The 24,709-nt window shown below is 35.6% G+C and overlaps 1 protein-coding gene across 2 annotated transcripts; it reads left to right on the plus strand.

Annotated features, from left to right (window-relative positions):
• Positions 1-663: 663 nt before the first annotated feature.
• On the plus strand, positions 664-24,479 carry LOC137408733 (histone deacetylase 8-like). Of its 2 annotated transcripts, XM_068095313.1 has the most exons (13): positions 664-792; positions 1,004-1,085; positions 2,548-2,600; positions 3,231-3,370; positions 5,401-5,542; positions 6,132-6,244; positions 7,449-7,526; positions 9,017-9,125; positions 9,321-9,493; positions 20,694-20,791; positions 21,553-21,658; positions 23,855-23,941; positions 24,263-24,479. In XM_068095313.1, the coding sequence occupies exons 2-12, from the start codon at positions 1,014-1,016 to the stop codon at positions 23,899-23,901; spliced, it is 1,131 nt and encodes a 376-aa protein (XP_067951414.1). In that variant the 5' UTR covers positions 664-792; positions 1,004-1,013; the 3' UTR covers positions 23,902-23,941; positions 24,263-24,479. The 2 variants fall into 2 exon arrangements, with proteins under 2 accessions (XP_067951414.1, XP_067951413.1); XM_068095312.1 differs by lacking the exon at positions 24,263-24,479 and having other exon boundaries at positions 23,855-24,223.
• The last annotated feature ends 230 nt before the right edge of the window (positions 24,480-24,709 follow it).

A 24,709-nucleotide genomic window follows, 5' to 3' on the forward strand; every position in this document is an offset into this window, starting at 1 on the left:
ATATACACTATATACCCTATATACACCATATACACTATATACCCTATATACACCATATACACTATATACCCTATATACACCATATACACTATATACCCTATATGCACCATATACACTATATACCCTATATGCACCATATACACTATATACCCTATATGCACCATATACACTATATACCCTATATGCACCATATACACTATATACCCTATATGCACCATATACACTATATACCCTATATGCACCATATACACTATATACCCTATATGCACCATATACGCTATATACCCTATATGCACTGTATACACTATATATACACACAATGATACAAAGTCTACTCATGTTCTATGATGGAGTTAGCATAACAATACCTACCATCCTTATTGAAATGTTTTGGTAAGATTAAGTTTTTGTATTAAGCAGTAATATGCATATACCATTTCATTTCTTTTTATATATTTATATTTTTGCTATAATGAGAAAAAAGCTAATTGAGTTGTTTTATGTTGACAACATCCGTTTCCATTTGGCTTTTGGTCATTTTATGTTTGATGGCAACACAGAAAACATAGCTATTTGATTTTGTTATCGTTGCCACCAAAACTATGATAGCTTTATATTTATGCTGAGACGCTGTGTTTACATCACAACTAAATGCTATAAACAGTGGAGTGTTTGGTGAAGGATGTGAATTGAAGTCCATTCTTTCTGGATCATCTGGTGAGATGCCGTTTTCTTTGTGAATGTGCAGATACTGTCCCTGAGAACTACATGCTACATGCGCAGAATCTTTTGGTAAGATCTGATGTATTATTCATTAACATCGATAAATTTTAGTAAAGAAACATATATCGTGTTAAACATTGTTGTTAACAAGGTTTTACTCTTGATTGATATTTAAAGATTGGAACCATAAGTTGTAGTAATTAGCCTACGCACATTTTTTACCTATTACCTCATTCATGTATTTGTATTTATAAGAGCATCATTCTTTAACCCGCTATAGAAAAAGAATAATGAGAGTAGGCTATGCGTACAGCCAAGAGATGGTTCAAGCCTGTGATATGTTTCCTCGGATCAAAGGTCGGGTGAGTTTTCAATTATAGCTGGAGTATGAGTATACATCGAGGCTGATATTATAAACAAGTAATTCTTATTAATCACGTGAATGAACTACAACCGGTTATTTGATGATTATTTTGAGCGTGTTCATGCTAAGGACTGCTCTAATGTTTTTGCGGTTATTCAAGTTATGATAGTAGACTATCATAACAAACTGTTTTCATGGCTGGCTCATCTAGTTTCTCCGTTCTCAACCTTTTGTTATTGTTGTACTATGGTGATCAGTAAATGTCCTGTTGGTTCCGTTAAGGTGAAACAATCTGTTACCTCTCTGTTGTTAGGCAGTCGTTTATGTGGAATCATTAACTTTCAGATTACTGGAAGCATCGGGGTTCTCATAACTGGCTACAAAAACTGGACTCAACCACTCATCTCATAATATATATATATAGAATTATGCTGTTGTTTAAGGCAGCTGACCAATGAACTGAGTCATCGAAATTTTCATATAGAACGATTGAGCAAAAGCTAAAAGTTGAATGTCCCCATGATTCTTTTGAATAAAACTAAATCACTTGTATCTCCACCGGTCATTCATCATAATATCACTCTGTTAATAAAGGTAAATCACTTGTATCTCCATTGGTCATTCATCATATCACTCTGTTAATAATGGTAAATCACTTGTATCTCCATTGGTCATTCATCATAATATCACTCCGTTAATGAATTTGCAGTATTCTAAAAACTGAAATATTCTAGTGATGTAAGGGTGGTGGTTGTCATTCATGGTTAAATCTCAAGCTAGTTTTTTAAACATTCTTGGTGACTACATGAAGGTACCATTGAAGTTTTATGCACATACCGTTAGCAAAAGAATCTTTACTGCAGAGATGGACCATGATTGGTTGAAATGTCTACCGACTCAGACCAGCATTTTGTAAACAATAATGTTCAATTCTTCTTATATGTCATCAAATAAATTATCAATATCACAATCGTTTTTCAAGCTGTGTCTAAATATGCGCGTTTTAGTCGGTTACAAAAAAACTGATGCTTCAGGTGACATGAATTTAGGTGATTCTACACAAGAGCTTCTGCATTACAACATGCTGCCTAACAACACGCTGCCTTACAACATGCTGCCTTACAACACGCTGCCTTACAGCATGCTGCCTTACAACATGCTGCCTAACAACACACTGCCTTACAACATGCTGCCTTACAACACGCTGCCTTACAACATGCTGCCTTACAACATGCTGCCTTACAACATGCTGCCTAACGACATGTTGCCTAACGACATGCTGCCTTATAACACGCTGCCTAACAACATGCTGCATCACAACATGCTGCCTTACAACATGCTGCCTTACAACATGCTGCCTCACAACATGCTGTTTTGCAACATGCTGCATAACAACATGCTGCCTTACAACATGGTGGTAAATTACTGGGAAGTGTATAAATTGAAGTTGTACGTTGCAGGCATCTCTGTGTGCTGAGCTAATCGAAGCTTATGGTCTCCATGCCCAGATGTGGTCAGTATTCATACCATGTGTATGTACCAGCTCACTTCTTTAAACTTATAAAAATCTCTCTAATTCTTTAGTATATTGGACTTCTTCATTTATTTCACTTGCCTCAGCGGCAAATCATCCACGGAGAAGTAACTGCAGTAACCGCAGTACCACTTGCCTCAGCGGCAAATCATCCACGGAGAAGTAACCGCAGTAACCGCAGTACCACTTGCCTCAGCGGCAAATCATCCACGGAGAAGTAACCGCAGTACGCTTATTGAAGATTTTATAACTCCGTCAATTCACGCGACGTACCATATCATAAATCGCACCGCTAATTCTTTAGAAAATTTTACATTTTGAAGTGCGTCTTTTGGTGCAAAAAATATGGTACTAATTAGGGCACAAAGGTCGTAATTATAGTCTGGTTTCTTAATCACCTGCAAATAAAACAATTCACAGAGTGGAACATAACATAGATCTGGTAAATCTTGCTGTTCACCTATGCAACTGTATATATGCAGATATTGTATCTTGCTATGTACAAATTGTAAAGATCTCTTAAGTTGGTCTACCGTAAGGCTGTGCTGGTACCCGAGTCTAATTTGTCTTTCTTCCTCGGTTGTAAACTAACCTTTACACCTTCTACAGGGTGTTAGAGCCACGGGAGTTATCCATTGATGAACTGTCCAGCTTTCATTCCAGAGACTACCTTGAAACTTTTAAGAAGGTGTGTGAATTGGATGACCCTGAGAAGATAGATAAAGAGATAGCGGAGGATTGCGGGCTGGGTATGTATTCCAACCTTAACGTCAAACACTTTTAAAACTTAGCCTAAACAGTTGTAGTGATAGTTTGCTTCTATCTTTAACAATTTGTCAGAAATGTTTTGTAAACGATGATTTAAAAATCATTGCATCAGTAGCTGGGATGTTCACGTAAAGGTTTATGCTATGATTTCCAGTAGGCAAGTAGACTATTATGTGGTCCAATGACGGAATGCATAGTAAATAGAATTGCTATACACAAGAAGGTGACTGAGCCCTCCAAAAAGAAAGAAGGAGCACTTTGGTCAGCGGTATTTTTATGCAACCATATCTCGCGAAGCTCCAAAACATTTGAAGGAATCTTTACAGTTATCACTTTTGCTTAAAAATCTATTAGCCTTTGAGCCAGCCGCCTATGTATTGCATCTTTTAACTGTTGCATTCTGTAACCATAAGATATTTAGTAAGCAAATTTGAGAGCTGGTCAATGATTAACCAATACTCAAGGTTTATCACATGTTTATATAGCCATTGTTTGTTACTATTCACGTGTTGTATAGTTTTAGACAGAGATACATAAATTGGTAGTTCCTTAATATAAATAGTCTTTTGTTAGTAATATTGAATTATTTATAACAGTTTTTCTAGTTAGTAGTTGTATAGTTAGTAGTTGTACAGTTAGTAGTTGTATAGTTAGTAGTTGTACAGTTAGTAGTTGTACAGTTAGTAGTTGTAGTTATAGTTGTATAGTTAGTAGTTGTACAGTTAGTAGTTTTACAGTTAGTAGTTGTATAGTTGGTAGTTGTACAGTTAGTAGTTGTACAGTTAGTAGTTGTATAGTTAGTAGTTGTATAGTTGGTAGTTGTACAGTTAGTAGTCGTATAGTTAGTAGTTGTACAGTTAGTAGTTGTACAGTTAGTAGTCGTATAGTTGGTAGTTGTACAGTTAGTAGTTGTATAGTTAGTAGTTGTACAGTTAGTAGTCATATAGTTAGTAGTTGTACAGTTAGTAGTCGTATAGTTAGTAGTTGTACAGTTAGTAGTTGTACAGTTAGTAGTCGTATAGTTGGTAGTTGTACAGTTAGTAGTTGTATAGTTAGTAGTTGTACAGTTAGTAGTTGTATAGTTGGTAGTTGTACAGTTAGTAGTTGTATAGTTGGTAGTTGTACAGTTAGTAGTTGTACAGTTAGTAGTTGTACAGTTAGTAGTTGTACAGTTAGTAGTCATATAGTTGGTAGTTGTATAGTTAGTAGTTGTATAGTTAGTGGTTGTATAGTTAGTGGTTGTATAGTTAGTAGTTGTACAGTTAGTAGTTGTACAGTTAGTAGTCGTATGGTTGGTAGTTGTATAGTTAGTAGTTGTATAGTTAGTAGTTGTATAGTTAGTAGTTGTATAGTTAGTAGTTGGATAGTTAGTGGTTGTATAGTTAGTAGTTGTATAGTTAGTAGTTGTATAGTTAGTAGTTGTATAGTTAATAGTTGTATAGTTAGTAGTTGTATAGTTAGTAGTTGTACAGTTAGTAGTCGTATAGTTGGTAGTTGTACAGTTAGTAGTCGTATAGTTAGTAGTTGTAGTTATACAGTTAGTAGTTGTACAGTTGGTAGTTGTATAGTTGGCAGTCAGAATATGATTGGCCCCTTTAAAATCTCATGTGATAAGCTCAGCTCTCAGCGCTCTTTACGATCAATAATTAGAACAGATCCTTTCAATTCTACCCTCATAGTTATCATGTAAAACCTGGATCAGTACATGAACTCTGCATCTAAGTCTAATGGCAGGAAACGGCGCCAATGATTTAGCCATTACATAGACAGTGATTAGGTAGTTGTTGTCTTCACACTCTCTGCTGATGATTGGACCGCTGATATATTGCTTCCATTATGTATCTTGAGTAGTTTAACTGATATTGTACTATAGTAACTAGATATAGATTATGGTCACAAAGATTGTAGTGTAGTGGCAGATACCTGTCTCTATAGCCAATCGTAAACATTGCTTACTTTACACTTTGATCTACCTGTCTGAACCCATATTTACATGTGTGGCTGTTGATAGGCTATGACTGTCCTGTGGAGGAAGGACTATTTCCTAAATGTGCCCTCGTGGCTGGAGGCAGTATAGTAGCTGCAGAGGCCCTCGTCGAAGGACAGGTTGATGTAGCCATAAATTGGTGTGGGGGCTGGCATCATGCCAAGAGGTGTGCGCAGACTTACTTTCATATTTGTGTTTATTGAGTTGTGCACCCTTCTACCGAGCTTTCCTTTTCGATCCAACAATTCTAGTTTTTTTCCATTTGTTTTATAAAATTTGCTTTTCTGTTACCTATTTGTTGATGATTGTACTTTTCTGCTTTTCATGTCTGTTTAATGATAAATATTCAGGATAAGTGTTCAGTTTGAACTGCCTTGCAAGAAAAGCTTATTTCTGAACTGAAGAATAGAAAATTTCAATTTTCTTTGTGGTAAAATAAAAAAAAACTTATATAATACCTCCTGAAATTTGGACCGGAATTGAACGTGTAGCCGCAATGGCCAATGTGACCTGCAGATGACCAAGGCTACACCCAATATCTTGCCTCGGCATCCTTGACTTCTGATATTAATAGCTTATGCAATGCTTGCATTGATGCTATTGAAACCATTCCTGCTATACCATTCCCGCTATACCATTCCCGCTATACCATTCTGGCTATACCATTCCCGCTATACCATTCCCGCTATACCATTCCCGCTATACCATTCCCGCTATACCATTCTGGCTATACCATTCCTGCTATACGATTGTAGATTTAATGCGGCAGGTTTTTGCTACATCAATGATATTGTGTTGGCTGCTCAAAAGCTGAGAGAGAAATTTGAGAGAGTCTTGTACATAGACATAGATCTTCATCACGGTGATGGTAGGTTGGCCCAATCTATACGGTATATTTTTTCAATTATATAGTTACAGCCATTCACTAAAGCATTATACAAACTGACGTTGTTAACTATTAGATGTGCTGCAGGGGAGGACAAGTCTTAAAGAGCTCTCTCTCTAAATATACTCAAGAAGATACATTGATTTGTTGCGGTGTTGGGATCATAAGGCTAAAATATCATGTAGACGGGTATAGAAACCCATAGTAACTATCTCATGCAAACACCCCTCGGTGTAAATCATCAAAATTTTATATACTACATAATTTTATTATGTACCTAATTTTTATTAGGTACATAATAAAAAATAGGTACCAATAAAAAATCATTTACTTCTTCCTTTAACGTTGTTATTAATCTTAGGACCCGTGGCTAACGAATAAAAGTGATATATGCTGTTATATACATAGAATTAATTAATGTTTATAGTAAATATTGTATTAAATGCCAAAATGCACAGTAATATTTCAATTTCGCTTGTCACGAATTTTCATTTCACAATTTGCAATATCAAGCGTTTACGTAACATGAAATATCCTGAGCTGAGAGAGAGCGAGCATCGTATCTCTTTCATGTGTTCTAGGAGGGATTTTTGACGATTAGCATATCAACATTTTTGTGATTCCGACGTATTCTGCACATGTACCGCCAAAGTAGAATTTCGAAACATTTTTGTTGATGTACGCGAGAAAAATATCGTAACGAATAAAAAAACATTGTGTTTCACGTCATAAGGCGAAAAAAGACTCTAAAACAAGGACGCCATAACCCGGGAAGGCGCTGTAACACCTTTATGGCACATTGAGCTTTACTCGACATACGTTAAAATTTAGTCAGTATATCACTTACTTGATGCTCGAGTCATCAATACTCGGGATCGCTTTGACAATGAATATTATCATGCTTGTGCAGCTTTGAACAATTCCATCCTCCGCTTGTGACCTATTTGATCCAAATTTTCAGCAATGGCTGTAGCTACAATATGATTAAATTTCCTATTCATTTGCTTTACTATATGATGTGTTTATTTTAACAGACAATATCTCTCAGTGAAGTTTTCTCTTTTATTCTATTTATAATTGTATCTATCATTTATGTGAAAATGGTTGATACAATGCTTTCAAATCACATATGCTTTCAGATCACATATGTTTAGATTGAGTAAAGAAACAGGTTCGGTTCTTGCAGGTGTAGAAGATGCGTTCTGGTCAACCAACAAAGTCTATTGTATGTCCCTGCACAAATATTCTCCTGGTTTTTATCCAGGTGGGTATATCGAGATATACCCATATATATATATTATCCCATAGATACCCATATATATTATCCCATAGATACCCATATATATTATCCCATAGATACCCAAATATATTATCCCATAGATACCCATATATATTATCCCATAGATACCCATATATATTATCCCATAGATACCCATATATATTATCCCATAGATACCCATATATATTATCCCATAGATACCCATATAAATTATCCCATAGATACCCATATATATTATCGGGTTTACCTTTCCTACTTCTTTTATTGGTATGCTGACATTCTAGTGTACCATGAGATATCGTCAGATGTAATAATTATGCATACAATTATTCCTAAATGTCAGTGTGTCAATGTGAGAGTCCTGTACAATGTAATCCTTTTCCACCTCCAACCGTTACTTTGGACAGACAGACAAACACCGTTCATATTATAGTAAAGATTGTTACGTACCTCTTTAGCAAAAAGTATGTTTTATTAGTCTAACTTTGAAATTTCCTGATGGCTGGCTTGCAACAAAATTCACATTGCAGTTATTTGGTATCAAAAGATTCACCATGTTTTAGTCTGCTGTGTTGTAGGTTCAAAATATGTGGAAATGTGATAACAAGCTCTTAAAAGCTCAAAAACGAACAGTTAATCGCAGCAATCATGAAAACGCCTTAGGTTAGAATCCCTTCATTTCGATGACGTACTTAACTCGACGTAGTTATTGTTTTGACACATGATGTTATCACGTGAATTGAAAGGCCAATAAAAGGCTCAATATAACACGTCTCGTAGCACTAGTTTATGACAAACACTTCGAGTTCTACTGGAAAGCTCTTATCAAATATAAATGTTCGCTACTTTACAATCTTGTTTTAGCTTGGTCTAATCGTCTACTCATAATCTGATCATGTGACCCATACTTTCTGCCAAATGGCACAAACAATTTCTGCAGAATTTTGCGACTATCACAGGTGACCAACAGGCTCCTCATGTTTATCAGAGGATGAGATGCACTCCTTCGACGAGCTAAGATTCTTTTAAGGCTTACTTAAGGGTAACTTTTTAGGCTAGTTTTTGAGATACCAGTGCTCAAAGTGACGGCATTCCAATGATAATGAAATAGATACGTAAGGACAATAGACATGGTTTTATTGAATGCGTGAAACATATTTGTGAAAATATTTTGATGATTGAGGTTGCATGAAAATGTAAACAGAGCACATCGTGTTCAACTACATCCCATTTGAGCCGCTTTGGAGATGGATTCCAACCTACGGCGTTTTCGTGATGGCTTCGATTAACTGTTAGTTTTTGAGCTTTTAAGAGCTTGTAATCACATTTCCACATATTTTGTACCTACAACACAGCAGAGTAAGACATGGTGACCCTTTTAATACCAAATAACTGTAATGCAAATTTTGTTGCAAGTCAACCTTCAATGCTTTCACTCCGCTTTTAATATATTAGCATTTAGTCTTATCCTACAGGCAGCGGTGGAATGGAGGATGTCGGAGAAGGAAAGGGTCGCCACTACACACTAAACATTCCCCTTGCAGATGGCATCACAACCGAGCAGTACATGAAAGTGTTCAACAGGTGGAGACAATTTCGGTCATTGCCCATAAATTTTCGTACAAATTCCTGACCTCATTTATCAGTGCTATTTGTTGCTTTGTGTATGTTTTTAATTTCAGTACTTTCTTATTCATTTCATGACTTTATTATGACCTCACCGCTTCTCACTGTCAGCCTTGCATTTACCATATTTGAGAAGATTGTCACGTCTTGCAGTGCACTCAATATGGTCATCAAGGAGTTTATTCCTCATACCATCATATGTCAGTGCGGGGCCGATGGACTAGCAATGGATGAAATGGATTCATTCAATCTCAGCAGCAGCTGCTATGTAAGGTGTGTGAGCCAAGTGCTGGATCTGAAGCTACCAACCTTGCTATTGGGAGGAGGTGAGTGTTCACTATGACAGCAAACAGTTGTTCTGCTTCCACAACCACAAAGATTTCTTGCGAATTGAGCCATAAAAATGCAGGCATCAGGAGGTGGTGTGTGATTGGAGTGCAGCTGCTCATAACTCTAGGAGAAATGCTGTAGCCGGTGGCCTGTAGATGTATCATGCCATGACTCGGAATCTTTATAAATATGTTAATTTTTTAGCTTATGATAACTCAACATTCATACCAAACTCGTACGGTTTATTCTAGAACTGCGGAGGCTCATCGATACAGTAGTTATTATGTTAATCACATATCACTGAAAGTGACAGGTGAAGAAAACTCCAAGTTTATGTATACATATAGAGCTTCCACACGATAGATAACTTCCATAATAGGTAACCATTCCACGATAGATATCTTTTTGATACGTCGCGCATACTTTCCTAGGTAGGCATGTCAAGTTATAAGCGAGTCATACGAATTAAATAGAGCTATTTGTATTTTAAACATTACGTGTTACACATCAATAGTGTGTTTTCTGTCGTATTAGCATTGCTGTTTTTACCCTTTTTTATCAGCAATATCAAAAAATTTGCCTGTGGAAGTGATTGTAAGTCGAGGTTTGACTGTAGCATGTTTTTATATGAAATATTTACTGTAATTTATGGACAGACTAGCGGAATGCCCGGCGTGGCACGGTATTAAAAATCAGCTTGTAAACAGTGAGGGGTAATATAGTTGCCTGCCACTTGCCATTACCCTGGCACATTGCCAATGGCTACTATTATGAAGCTTACTAGTAAGAGCTGTGGTAGCAAGCTTAAAATTTCATTGCAGCTTAACGAAGAGCGGTAGCGTATTTTCACCCACATAGCGTATTTTCACCCACATAGCGACATATATCACCCAATAATTCCATGAATCTCGAGTAGTGTAACTGGTAAGGAATTTGAATGGAAGGTTCTGAGCTCAAATTTTCTGCGATACAGATTCTTCATTCCTAAATTTTACTAGTTATAAATGGACCAACCGAAGTACATACATACACATAAACTTTAAGATTTATATACGTACATGTACTAGCGGAAAGCCCAGAGTTGCACAGGTGTTAAATATCGGCCTATAAACCATAGACCTAATTAGTTATACATATAGTATAGTTGACGATGTGATTGCGACAAATTTTAGTCAATTTAAAAAAAGTATCAATTTTTTTCTATTAGTTGAGATGTTGGTTGTTGTTTCAGGCGATCTTATTGTCAAGGTATTTGAAGATTTAAATCGACAAAAATTGATCGTGGTAAAAACGCTCAGAAAAAAAATGTGCCCAAAATGATGTTTATAGTGAGACAGTCTGTCTCTATTTCTCGTATTCACATCGACTATTGTGATAAAAGTCTAATCCTGCGCGGCTCTATTGGCATATATTTTATTTTATATTTGCTCATGATTGCTAGGCTAAACTTTTAAATCTAGCTACAGATATATTACTATAATATCTCAAGCACCTCAAATAAGGGAAATGGGAAATTTGTCATATGAGTTTCCTCTTAATGCTATGTTAACATTTGAGTACCGACTACGATTATGCCAGTCTATGGTAATTATTTTAGTTATTATTAATTAATTAGTTATTTTAATTATATTAGTTAACTTATTTCATCGCGGCCTTTTTATCTGCGAAGTTTTCAGTGCTACCCACACCGGAAACTATTTACTAGATACAATAAGCAAGCCGCATCTTTGAAAAGAAAGCATTCAAATTAATGGCAAAACCAACCGCATCCCTAAACAAGTCATATAGGGTCAACGTTATGTAGTCATTATTAGAATCAATTTGTAGAAAAAAAGTTACTGGTCACATTTGATTAGTTGATTCAAGAACAAAACAAATGGTTTTATGAGTTGACTGAAATATTGAACGCAAAACAATGTCAATTTCTTTGAAGTCAATTAACCCACTGATTCCGGCAAAGGGTTGATAAAGCTATTCTTGCACCTGGTTGACGGTTTGTGGACTCACCTGTTTTCACTTAGTAGCATGGAGCATAAAGTATTTTAAGCTCTTAATATTTGGTCCTTTGGAATAGAGTCGAGCTATGCAAAAGTACCTGTCAATACAGCTCTGATTACACTTCATAGATCTACCTATCAGACAAGATTTTACCACAGGTGGCAATGGGGCTATGATGCTATATGCTCTGCAAATCATGTGTTGCATTATCTTCAACGATATTATTTTATTATAAAATATATCTATATATATATAATAAAACATTGATGTGTTTTATTATATATATATATAATAAAACATATATATAAACAATATATATATATATAATAAAACACAGCAATGTTTGTGCAGCACACATTCTCACACGTGTCTCTCTTTCCAATTTATGGCATTTTCTAGACTGACACAACTGCTTCGCTGCTGACGGCACATAAACATCTTTTAATCAATAAAACAAATGTAATAACTATATGTCATTCAGTAGATACGTCGTCCTAACGCGTATCTACTGAAAGCTTTCAATTTGGGAGTTGGATAGATTGCGAGTGTAATTTTAAAAATAAATGTTTAATAAAAGCATAAGTACGCCGAGCCAACAATTTAAAGCTTTATTTCTGGGAGTTTAAGATGAGCATTGATCAATCGATTTTCCTCACTTTTTACACACTGAACATAAATTCTAATCATAAATCTAATTTACTAGCTAAAACTGCCAAAGACAATTTGAAGCAAATATTATAGCTAGGTGAAATGATAAAAAAGTTAAAATATGTTGATTGGTAATAGCAAAAATTGGTGATAGCAAAAATAATTTTATTAATTAGTGAATGTATTCATGAGTACTAAAATTATTACCTTTATTATATGGGCGTGTTTATGAATAATGATGGAACATTTAGAGTTATTTGATGCCAACTACACATGCACATTTGCTCCCATTATAAAAGTCTTAAAATTGTAATAAGTGGTCAGGCCTACTGCGAACAACACCTTATGCTCTAAAAAGTGCGGAGTGTTATAACTAACTAGAGTGTTGGAATAGGTTTATGTTACTGATCTTTCTTCCAGATTGATGTCTTACTCTGGGGTCATGACAGGTCTGTTTCGTGCTGGTGCACTCTTCAGGTGACTTGCGTTAAAATTTGAATTTTAAATTACAAAATTAAATAGTTCAGCTAATAATTTTTCAGCTACTAACAGTTTCTTGCTAGTGCATTTTTCAAGCTGTAGACTTCAACCTGAGGAATGCGCTAGCAAGAAACTGTCAGTAGCTGAAAAAAAGGTAAGTGAACTATTTAATTTTCTAATTTATCTACTATATAAACGGCAATCGTTGTCTGTCTGTGTGTGTGATTGTGTGTCCGCCTTATAGAGTACCGTACTTTTCGGACTATTAGCCGCTACTAGGTATCTAGGCGCATTAACGGGAATCTCCGGTTAGTACACGCCTCTATACATAACTTAATAATCATTTGCCGTTTTCACACAAAAATGACGTAATAGTTACAATTCTATGGCCTTCTTTTAGCTTCATGACACGCGATGCTTTTTTGTCCTCGACGTATTAGGGCTAATTTGTTTTCGGCAAAACGATATCGACAATAGACTCTCTCGATATTAAAACTTGGCGATTAAGTTTTATTACATCTATGAAACACAATGTCGTTTTTGTGAACCTCTATTTCTGGCTTTTCTTAAGGTTCAATTGCTAATCGCTGTTAAGGTCACTACTTTTCACGCGGACAATTGCATTATCTCGAGTAGGAATAGCATCCAGATTCCCTCACCTTCGATCAGACAAAGACACTACAATATGTTATTTTTTACATAACATATCGTCATACCGGTATCGTCGTATTCCGAGTTTTGATGGATAGCTGTTGGTGGAACAGTAACTTTTTTATACACACACTTCTCTGCAAGAATTGTTATTATTAATTCAACATATTCACAAATTTTAATTTGTTTTCTCAGTTCGTATTAATTGTATCATTACCGAATCATCTCATATTGTAATCGTAGCAAAACAGACTCAATTTAGCCATTGCTAATTATTTCACTATTACATCTAAACCATTTTATAGTCGTCTTATTCTTAAAATTTATTTGACCCTCACAAAACATTTTTCTCATGATATGAAGTTTGAAAGTTACAGTTGTTTGACAAAGTTTGATAAACTTTACAGTTGTTTTTATTTTCTCTGTATTTCAACTACACAAAACACTTTTCTCATGATACGTTACCTATCATGTTTTCTCATGTTACCTATGTAGTTTGAATGTTAGAATGGCAAACGTTGTTATATATGTTAAATACAAATATATTTTCTGTGCAAAGACTTTTTTATTAGCCGGGTACAAGTACAGCTTATGCTGTAAAATGTTAATGTTAAAAAAATACTTTACCGAGTTGTTTTCTCGCTTTGCAGGGGATTAAAATTTACATTATTTTAATTTTATTTTTAAAAACAACTCGGTTTTCGAACTACCTTCTGGAACTGATTATGTTTGAGAACTGAGGTTCCACTATACGCCATCAAAAGATATAGGTCACTGAAAGTTATGAAATTTTAAATTTACATTCGTTTGAAAACCTTTACAGTTGTTTTATTTTCTCTTAATTTATTTCAGCTACACAAAACACTTCTTTTATGATATGTAGTTTGAAAGTTAGAATGGCAAATGTTGTTATACATTAAATACAAATCAATTTTCTGTGCAAAGACTTTTTATACTACCCGGGCAACGCCGGGTAGCACAGCTAGGCTTGGGGCCGTGGCGTCACTCGGGGATGCGCGGGAGACCTTTTTCCCCACGAGTACAGTGAGGCTTCAGTCGCGGTTTTTCGGATGAATGAGTTGGCGAGTGCGAGGCGATTGATTGCAAAGCGATTGAGTGCTAGGCGATTGGTTACGAGACGATTGGTTGCGAGTGCAAGGTGATTGATTGCAAGGCGAGTGCGAGGTGATTGATTGCAAGGCGATTGATTGCGAGGCGATTGATTGCGAGGCGATTGATTGCGAGGCGATTGATTGCGAAACGAGTGGGAGGTGATTGCAAGGCGAGTGCGAGGCGATTGATTGCGAGGCGATTGATTGTGAGGAGAGTGCAAGGCGATTGATTGCGAGGCGGGTGCGGGCCGATTGATTGCAAGGCGATTGATCGCGGGTGCGAAGCGATTGATTGCGAGGCGAGTGCAAGAACGCGATTGTCAACTGCTCGGCGGGTAAAGACTGGTCAGCCGAGGCGGGGCTCAGCGGCAGAAGTGCGCGATCGTCAACTGCAAATATAGACGAGGGTGAACGGATGCATGAATCTAAACACATGAATCTAAAATATTTACTAGATTTTACATGCATCTAGCTGTAAGACACATTGCAGATTTCCATTGTTCTCCCCAACATTGACATGTATATGTGCATGCATTCTCTGATCAGGACAACAATTTCAGTAGACTGCATATTTGGAGTTGTTTTACAGTATGAAAGACAACTCTCAATAAACTCTGTAGACGGGTAATGCAGCTAGTATATATATATATACAATTTATATATATGCTACACTACTTCTCATTGGTTATAACATAGACTATACTTAATTAATAATTGTAAGATTTTAAAAGCTTTAGCTGGATATACCTTATAGCTGGATATATATATATATAAAATAGGTTACTGTTCCACCAAAAGCTATCAATCAAAACTCAGAATACGACAATACTGGTAACTCTTGATACTGATACAAATGTAAAAAGCAGATATCGGACTGTCCTTGTCTGACCGAATGGAGAGAGAATGTAGAGGCTACTCCTACTCGAGATAATACAATTGTCCATGGGAATAGCCTTGACCGCAATTTAGCAATTGAACCTAACGAAAAAACCGGAAATAGAACTTCACAAAAACACGAAAAAGCATTGCGTTTCCTAGACTTGATAGAGTTTCAATTGATACGTCATTTAGTGCGTGCAATCGAGAAAAGGGTGTTTACAGGATATAGTAAGAGCTATGAATCGTAAGAGCCATCTTAGACTCATGGTTAGATAATTGGATTACTGACCTTCGTTTGTGCTTTTCGGGAGGTAAATCCAGCGGAATTCCAGCTTTTAATTCCAAAATTTTAATAGCTACAGGTGGACATACCGAACGACACACATACACATTAATTAATTACATTAATTATCGTCCCATCTTTATCTTACCTATTTTTAGTAAGATAATGGAAAAAACTTGTAAATCAGCAAATTCTTGATTTCTTAGAATCTAACAACCTTCTCAATCAAAATCAATTTGGCTTTGGGCGGGGAAGAGGCACATTGGATGCAATTTTATCTTTTACTGATCAAATTCTAGAGTCTTTTAATAAAAGAGAATGTGTAATTAGTATTTTCATAGATTTTAGTAAGGCATTTGACACCATTGATCATAATATATTACTTAACAAGTTGAATAATTATAATTTTAATATATTGACTATTAATTGGATCCGCAGTTATCTGTCGAATAGAACTCAGGTTACACAAATAAATGATTCATATTCTAATTCCTGCAACATAACATGCGGTGTGCCTCAGGGTTCTGTGTTAGGGCCAACTCTGTTTGTACTATATATAAATGATCTGTGTCAATCTCTGCTGTATCTAACTCCAATTTTATATGCTGACGACACAAATTTGTTTTCTTCTTAAGACTTGAATGAATCTTACACAAAAATTAATTCTGATCTTCAAAGACTGAGCCACTGGTGTCAAGTAAATAAACTAACAATTAATTGTGACAAAACAGCTTACATTGTTTTCAAAAACCACCAGAACAGTTTTAAATTTGAACACTTGTTAACTTTAAAGGATAAAAATATAGTTGAAGTTGATGAAATTAAGTTTTTAGGCATTACAATTGATAGGAATTTGAGTTGGTCCTCACACACACGCAATTTACTGATTGACTTAAGACCTACATATTTCAGGACTGTTTTTTTCGATTAAGCACTACTGTTCCAAGAAAGATTCTGATAATGCTTTACTACTCTTTTATTCACTCTAAATTATGCTACTCGGTAGAATCATGGGGAAATGCTTCTTGGGTTCACCTTGACAAATTAATTAAGTTTCAAAAGAAAATATTGCATATTATATATAAAAAGCCTTTTGGTTACCCAACTTTTGATTTATTTCACGACTCTAGGATTTTGACTGCTGATGGAATGTATCATTACAAATCACTTATTAGAGCACACAAACTATATCATTCACAAACATTTCAAAAACCTTCACATTATAACACCCGATTTCAATCATCCTCACTTCCTACTCCTTTTTATTCTCCATCTGCTGGTCAATGAACATCTAACTTTGTGATGTCTGCACTGTGGAATAAATTGCCAGCGTCGTTGAAATTAATAAAACCTATTGGTGAATTTAAAACGGAGATAAGGCTCCACCTTAGCTCGGCTTGGTGAGTATTAGTGTCTACGCCTTATGCTGTCGACTCGGGCCTGCGACCGGTTAGCTCTGCTATTTCGCACTGGCCCCATCATCTCTACCTTTGTTTGATCTTTGATATACAATTGTTTGAAACTTTTCTTTGTTTTCTTGTTCGTATGTTTGCAATTGTATATACTATATATTTGATGAAATAAATCACTCACACACACATACGCACGCACACACACACACACATATGTTTTTGATGTTTGAGGTGATTTGACTACTAGGATGTTTTTAGATGAAAAACAACTAAACTTCATCATGGTTGAAATGCTCAGAGAAAGACTACGTGCAAAATGCTGTCACTAGATGCTATCATCGCTAAAGTTATGAGCAATGATATTGTTTAGCGTCTCTATTCTGTCGGTCTCTTGCAATTAGAGAAAGTACAATCATAATTGCACTTTTGCTTGATCTTAGTGTTTTAACCGCGATCAAGTTTTGTTAATTTTCATATTGAAACATCCTGGCAAACAGATCACCTCAAACATCAAACACAATTGCAAAGGAAAGGAAAATGTCTATACTTTCTGACAAAATCTACTAAAATGGTGTGTAAATTTGTCTTTAAGCGTAAATGTAAATTTGAATGAATGTTTGTATTGCACAGTTTTAAATATGCAATTTCCCACAATTCCCCACAATCCCCACATATATTGCATGTCAAACGTTACAGTTTTGTAAGCAAAACAAAACTGGTAAAAGTTAAAGGTTGACTTGCAACAAAATTCACGTGACAGTTATTTGATATCAAAAGATTCACCATGTCTTACTCCGTTGTGTTGTAGGTGCAAAATATGTGGAAATGTGATTACAAGCTCTTAAAAGCTCAAAAACGAACAGTTAATCGCCGCCATCACGAGACCGCCGTAGTTTGGATTCTCTTTCCAAAATGGCTCAAATGGGACGTAGGTGTACAAAATGGCTTTGGTTTACACTTTCATGCAACCTTATTCGTCGAAATATTTTTACAATTTTACTTCACGCATTCAATAAAACCATGTCTATTGTTTTTACGCGTCTATTTTATCGTCATTGTAGTGCTGTCACTTTCAGCACTGATATCTCAAAACCTACCGTAAAAATTCGTTTAATTTTTTAACCTTAGCTCGAAGGAGTACATATCATTGTCTGATAAACATGACAAGCCTGTTGGTCACCTGTGATAATCGAAAAATGCTGCAGAAATTATTCGTTAAGTGTTGGGTCACATGATCAGATTACGACTAGACTCTTTGACCAAGCCGAAACAAAACTGTAAAGTAGCGAGCATCTATATTTGATACGGGGTCTTCGGTAAAACCTGAAGTGTTTGTCATAAACTAGTGCTACGAGAAGTTTAATATTGAGCCTTTTATTGGCCTTTCAAATTACGTGAGAACATCACGTGACAAAACAATAACCAAATGTAATGACAATGTCAGAGAAATAAACTGATTCCTATCTATGGCGGTTTCGTGATGGCTGCGATCAACTGTTCGTTTTTGAGCTTTTAAGAGCTTGTAATCACATTTCCACATATTTTGCACCTACAAGACAAAATAGTAAGACATGGTGAATATTTTGATACCAAATAACTGTAATGTGAATTTTGTTGCAAGTCAACCGTTAAGGATAAAAGAATAACAAAAATATTAAGGCAATTTGAGCAAGTAGCAAGGTAGTTAGTGCAAGTTGGGATAAGTTAACTATTCCTTTTTCTACCATCTTTACTCTTTCTCTTTCTGTGCTGCTGAAGTAAATTCAAATTATGAAAAATTTGTGACTGGAAATTTTGACTTACGAAAGATAATTCTAGATATGAAAGAAATTTTTAGCTGTGACGGATTGAAAGGTATTTTGTACTTTGGCCCATTTGCTAGTTTTGTGTCTTGACTCACTTGCTTCACTTGGGTACGATTTAGAACAACGCTCATTCAGTCTCTTTTAACTAGCGAATGTAAACCAATAACAAGCGGTGTTTTCATTCATTCTCCAATTTGGAGTTATCACATATTTCATACATGGTAGGGCAACTTTCGTTTCTAGCAATTTAAGTTCTGTGTTTTCAGTATGTTGGCAGTTGTTCAGTTTGTGCTGTTCAGTAAATAAATCTTTCTACGTACACTTGTAAAACATTAATTTTCAAAAAAATCAAGATATTAATACTAGAAATTCCACTGTCATACAGCCCACAACCAAAGTGATATTGGAAAAAAGAAAGGGTACTGATGGTTGAGAAATGCAATATTAGCAGTCAAATAGAATAACTGCAATGGTAGCTGCAATGTACTGGGTGTTATTATATACAACAAACAGCAATAATGAAAGGAAAAGATTATATGTTTATATCACTACCCCCGCAATAGGAGAAATGCAATATTGGCCAATATTAGAAGTAAAATGCACTGACATTATTAGAATAACCATTATTATTAATATAGTAATAATACTATATTGCATGCCAATGCACAATTTGGTTTACATTTCAAAACGGCATAGCTAACAATATCACGAAGTTGTGATATTTATATAGATTTTTAGAAAATCTGTACTACGTAGTCATTGTTCTGTAGTCATCCAAACTTATAATTAATTATTGTAATAATCTCATAAGAACCATTAAAAAATATCATCGTCATTTTAGTACTCAAATGTGTCGGCAAATGAAATTGAAAATGAAAAAGAATGAAATGATTTCTGTACTCCTATGTTTATTGCCGAAACCTTCGGCAATTCGACAATGCTATAGACTGGTGAAAAGTGCACGTTTTTTTTTTGTGAAATGCGCAAGACTTTATCGTTTTATTCTCTGTTGCTCGGCGTTTCAATTTCCGATCTTAACTTTTATTAAACCAAGCTTTTCAAGCCTTTTGTGGCGATTTTTGTCCAAATTAATCTGTCTATTTGTGTATAATCCGATCAGATGGGTAAGTTTTAGGAATTTGCGGTAACCTTTCAATGGCTTGGTAACATATTTAAATAGGTTTATATGCGTTTTGTATCATTATTATACTTAAACGACTTTACTGAAAAATAGTTAAATATGTTGATAGGATTTCGTTGCAAGGGTTTGTTGACGGCCGATAACGGATAATTTTTTGGGAGTTGTGTGCACATGTGCATTTATCATAAATCTCCCAATCAATCGCTTCACTCTTGTTTGGTCGTGGGACAACATCCTCCTTTTCTGCCCGCCATCCTCTAACTTCCAGTGGTCTGTTCTTATTCTAGTCTGGACGGCCATTGCCAAAGATAAATGAACAAACATATTCATATTTTTATTTGTTATTTCGCAGTATTTTTCTTTTTTGATGTGTAATTTTTCTATTTAAGATGTTTTATAATTGTAGCATATATTTGCTACAGGTTTTAACTATTACATTTATTTATAATTTATGCAAATGTTATATATATATCGGCTGGGTGGAGGCCTGGAATGAATTAGAGCTTTTTGTATATGGTTTGGACTTAGGAATTTTTCTAATTTCGAAACGGCTTCCAGGATGTCTTACTTTCGTATGAAGAGGTTCCACTGTAATTCTAAAAGTAGTAATAATTCTAACCAAGTTAGTTTTCGAGGTTAGGCCTTACTATGTATATTCTGTATGCTGTTTCCACCAGCAGCAATGAATTGGTTCATCCTGCTTGTACATAATTATATGAAATATATACTCGTATATATTTAGGTGATAAAATAATTGGTCGATGCCCTGTTTATTTATGACTTGCAGGGGGTTACCACTTTGCTAACACAGCGCGTACGTGGGCATCACTCACTGCCGCCGCCATTGGAGTTGCTTTACCATGTGATATTCCATCAGATATGGAGGTCAGTCACTGTTTTATATGCTTTATTTTCCAGTATTCTTCACAGAGAGTCAGAAACGAAGGTTTTAATGAGGCGCTCCGACTATTTATTGGCTAATACAGTGTAGTTTTGGTTTCTAGTTCATCTTGTAGGCGTGTTCTATCACGTGTTCACTGCAGTGACTATAAATGCTATTAATACTATTAATACTAGTACTACTATGGCAGTCTCATGTAGTGCGAGTGATCATCATTAAAGCTGAGCTGATGCAACGAAACAACATTTTAGGTAGCATTATCTGTACATAAACGCTGCTTGTCAGAAAACGCTCAACTCCTCACTGTCAGCTTGCTAAATGCTCTCGGGATCTTGATTTTAAAAAGTTAGCTCAGTGTTCTGACATTGCTTTCTGTTTTTACTGTCAGTTCAAACTCAAGTTTTAAAAAAGAAGGCTTTGAGAATACTTTTGCATATTGTTATTCTCTCTATCGGCACTCCTGACGATCTCTCATCACACCGACTTCCAGAGTGCTAGTGTAGAAGAATAGCTACAGGGTCTTTTGAATGGATGTTGCACCCGATAGTTTGGAACTTTGTGTTGGATTAGTAAATGTTCTGCTCTTGGTACGAGTGCTTGGTGCTGGTGTATGGTGCTTGGTGCCAAGTGCTTGGTGCTTGGTGCTGGTGTATGGTGCTTGGTGCCCAGTGCTTGCTATGTGTCAATGACATTCAGTGCCTAATATGTGTTGATGACACTCGGAGTATCTGGCATTCTTTTTTAGAGTTTCATGGAGTATAAGCCTGACTTTGAGCTGATGGTGCCGGCAGGAAATCGTCCGAACATGAACAAGGATTCAGATATAGAGCGGATCCTCAATGTTGTTAAAGGTCAGCTTTCATTGAGTTGAACCTTCCAGATATTCATAGAGCCGATACTTTAAAACTTGAATAATAATTCCAATTTATTTTATCAGCTAGTTGTCTGTTTTTGCTTCTGTTTTGAGTCTTCACACTTTCAGACTTTCATCACCTCTAACGTGTTCTGTCAGCAACTCGACTTCCTTATATTATCATCTTGATGCAGAGATACCATTGCTTGTAGAGGCCTGGGTGTGAATATAACTCCGGAATAAACCACATAACAATTCTATTCTGTGTTCTGATTGGGCGCCATTTAAAACACAAATCTTAGATCCTTATAAGCTTCCAGTGAACGAGAGCATCTTACACCTCTTGTAGATTAGCTGTAAGAATATTGTAATTATTTATATTATATTATTTATAATAGATTATATCCGTACATAATATTATAGCTATTTATAGAATAGCAACTATTATAGAATAGCTATAGAGCTTCCAATATTTTCTTTTTATGTATAGTAATAACTTGCAACCTTAAACAGTAGTTGTTAAATTCTCAGCTGTGTTTGGATCATGATTGCTTGTGATCCTTGAGGAAATGCTGGCAAACCAAACTTTTAGGAAGTCAAGCTGGTTGGATGGCTTTTAATAGATGCAGATACAGTGCACCCTCAGGATACGATTACCCTGATATACGATTTTTTTAATTTACGAAGTGGAACATGATGATTTTTTCACCTCACCCATACGAATCTAATTTCACCATACGAATTCAACAAAATTTTCGCCCGAGTTCAAACTTGGCAGTCGATGCGCTTATTGCGTACGTCAAAATAACAAAGACATCGCAATGCTGTTCGCTGAAAATATTTTCACAACGTCTGAAAGAGACATGATGACCGATTTCTCTCAGTTCAGCAATTCTCGTTTGTAAAATGGTACCATTTTCCCTTTAAAACCGGTAGCAAAATTGGAGTTGCAATCCCTTCGAAAAAAAGATTCAGTAGACAACTTCTCTAATCTACTAACAAAAATCCACTTCATTACGGAAACATCATCTAATTGTGTGAGCTTTCTTGCCGAATTATGTTGAAAAAGGTTTTAATGAGACCGGTTAAAATTATCTTAAAAACGAAGCCAAAAACTAATAGGTGATAAAATTTTAGCAATAAAAAGTTGAAATTCAGTAAAATAAATTAAAGTACATACTAAAACTTAGCTTTAAGTTTGTGTTTAGTAAGCTAAACTTATTTAAAGTGAATTCAAAATTTATGTTATACAGATGTCTGTCTTGAAAGTAAGAGCTCTCTACGCACTACACAGCACAGTGCTACCGTTACATTCTAATGCAGATCATAGCCAAAAAATACAATAAATTTACTGTATGTAACTGCAGTTACTAAGGTTAACATACTATTTTGTTAATTTTTAATATGTGCGGTACTTATTTAAAATTTTGATGATTTTTACCATGGGATGTTTGCATTATACAATTACAACAGTTTCTATAGCCGTACATACGATTTTTTCACCATACGATGCCAACCCTGGAATGGATGCACTGAGTTATTAAGAGGGTGCACTGTAGTTATTATGAATTTTTCGGCATCACAAAGCCTTCAGTAATATATCATATATATATAAATTAACTAGAGTGTTGGAATAGGTTAATGTTACTTATCTTTTTTCCAGATTGATATTTTACTCTGGGGTCACAGCGACGGCAGAGTAAAACATCAATCTGGAAGAAAGATAAGTAACATTAACCTATTCCAACACTCTAGTTATATATATTTATATATATAATAGGGGTCTAGTAATCATTCACCTGCCATTTCTCTTGTTTCTGAAGTATAGTTTTAATAATTCAAGCGGTGTATATTGTCTAGTAGCATTTTCAACTTGACCTTCACCTTTCCATTCACATCAGAATTTGTGTTTATTTGCATTTTCTGGCTTAACGTCTCCCATCCTTCGATAGGTAATAGCTCTTTTTATATTATCATCATAATCTATTACCATTTCTTAATTAATTCCTTTGACCGCATACATTGTATAAGGACAAGTTGTTAGCACTGCCTACTTGTCCTTCCAAGTAACAACCAGCGTACCTAGCGAGTTGAATCTGTCGAGTCTAACGAGTTGAATCTGTCAAGTCTAGAGAGTTGAACAATCAGTTATATGCTATGACTGACTGAATGAGTGCTCCTGATGTACTTGTAGGCTCTGTTAATATGATGTCAGCCACTGATGAACCTCTGGATCGCTAGAGCTAGCTCTGATTCCTTAGCAATATAGACTCATTAGACTGTGAGTCATTTTTAACCTTGAGATTGTTGGAGTTTGGCTGCTTCAGAGAATAACCAGAAATTAGTGTTTGGCCCACCATTACCTATCACATCATTACCATTATAGCACGTGTCAAAGAATTGGTGTTTTCTAGTCTGACAGTCACACCGCGTGTCAAGTTGACTAGTTTGAGTAGAGGTGATAGTTTATTACCGTAGTTGTCACATGCATGCATTATGAATTATGTATTATATATTATATACATGTGCTATATAAAGTTATTTTACGTATGTTATTCGCAATGATCTGCTAGTCATATACCTGTGTGCATTTGTTTGATAGCTGGGGGGGCAAGGTTGGGTCTGTAAGGTAATCAAATCCTCAACAGTGTGAGCTGATGGAGCTGAGCAATTAGAGAGAAGACGAGTCACTGTAACTAGGCATGAAGAGAGCGTTTGCTTCTTCAACTGAGTTTCAGCAACTCTAGGTAGCGGGTCAGCGAACACGCCTCAACATACTACAGTTATTATTAGAAACCGATTAGTTGTCTTCTCTTTGGCTGAACCGTTATTTGAAACGTAATAGATATCTAACTCTTATATTATTTGTCCGAACCAAATAGTATAAAAATAGTAGAGTCGAGAGCATGATGGATTCCCAATGGGAGACCGATTACTACTTATTTGTTGCTTAAGCGAGTATCTTAATTGCAGTGTCCTGCACAAATTTATCTCATAACTTGTATTTTGTGTTTGCTGATGATCGATGGACTAAAGTTTCGAATTTAGC

Source organism: Watersipora subatra, chromosome 11, assembly GCF_963576615.1.
Source record: "Watersipora subatra chromosome 11, tzWatSuba1.1, whole genome shotgun sequence".
NCBI classification, from domain to species: Eukaryota; Metazoa; Bryozoa; class Gymnolaemata; order Cheilostomatida; family Watersiporidae; genus Watersipora; species Watersipora subatra.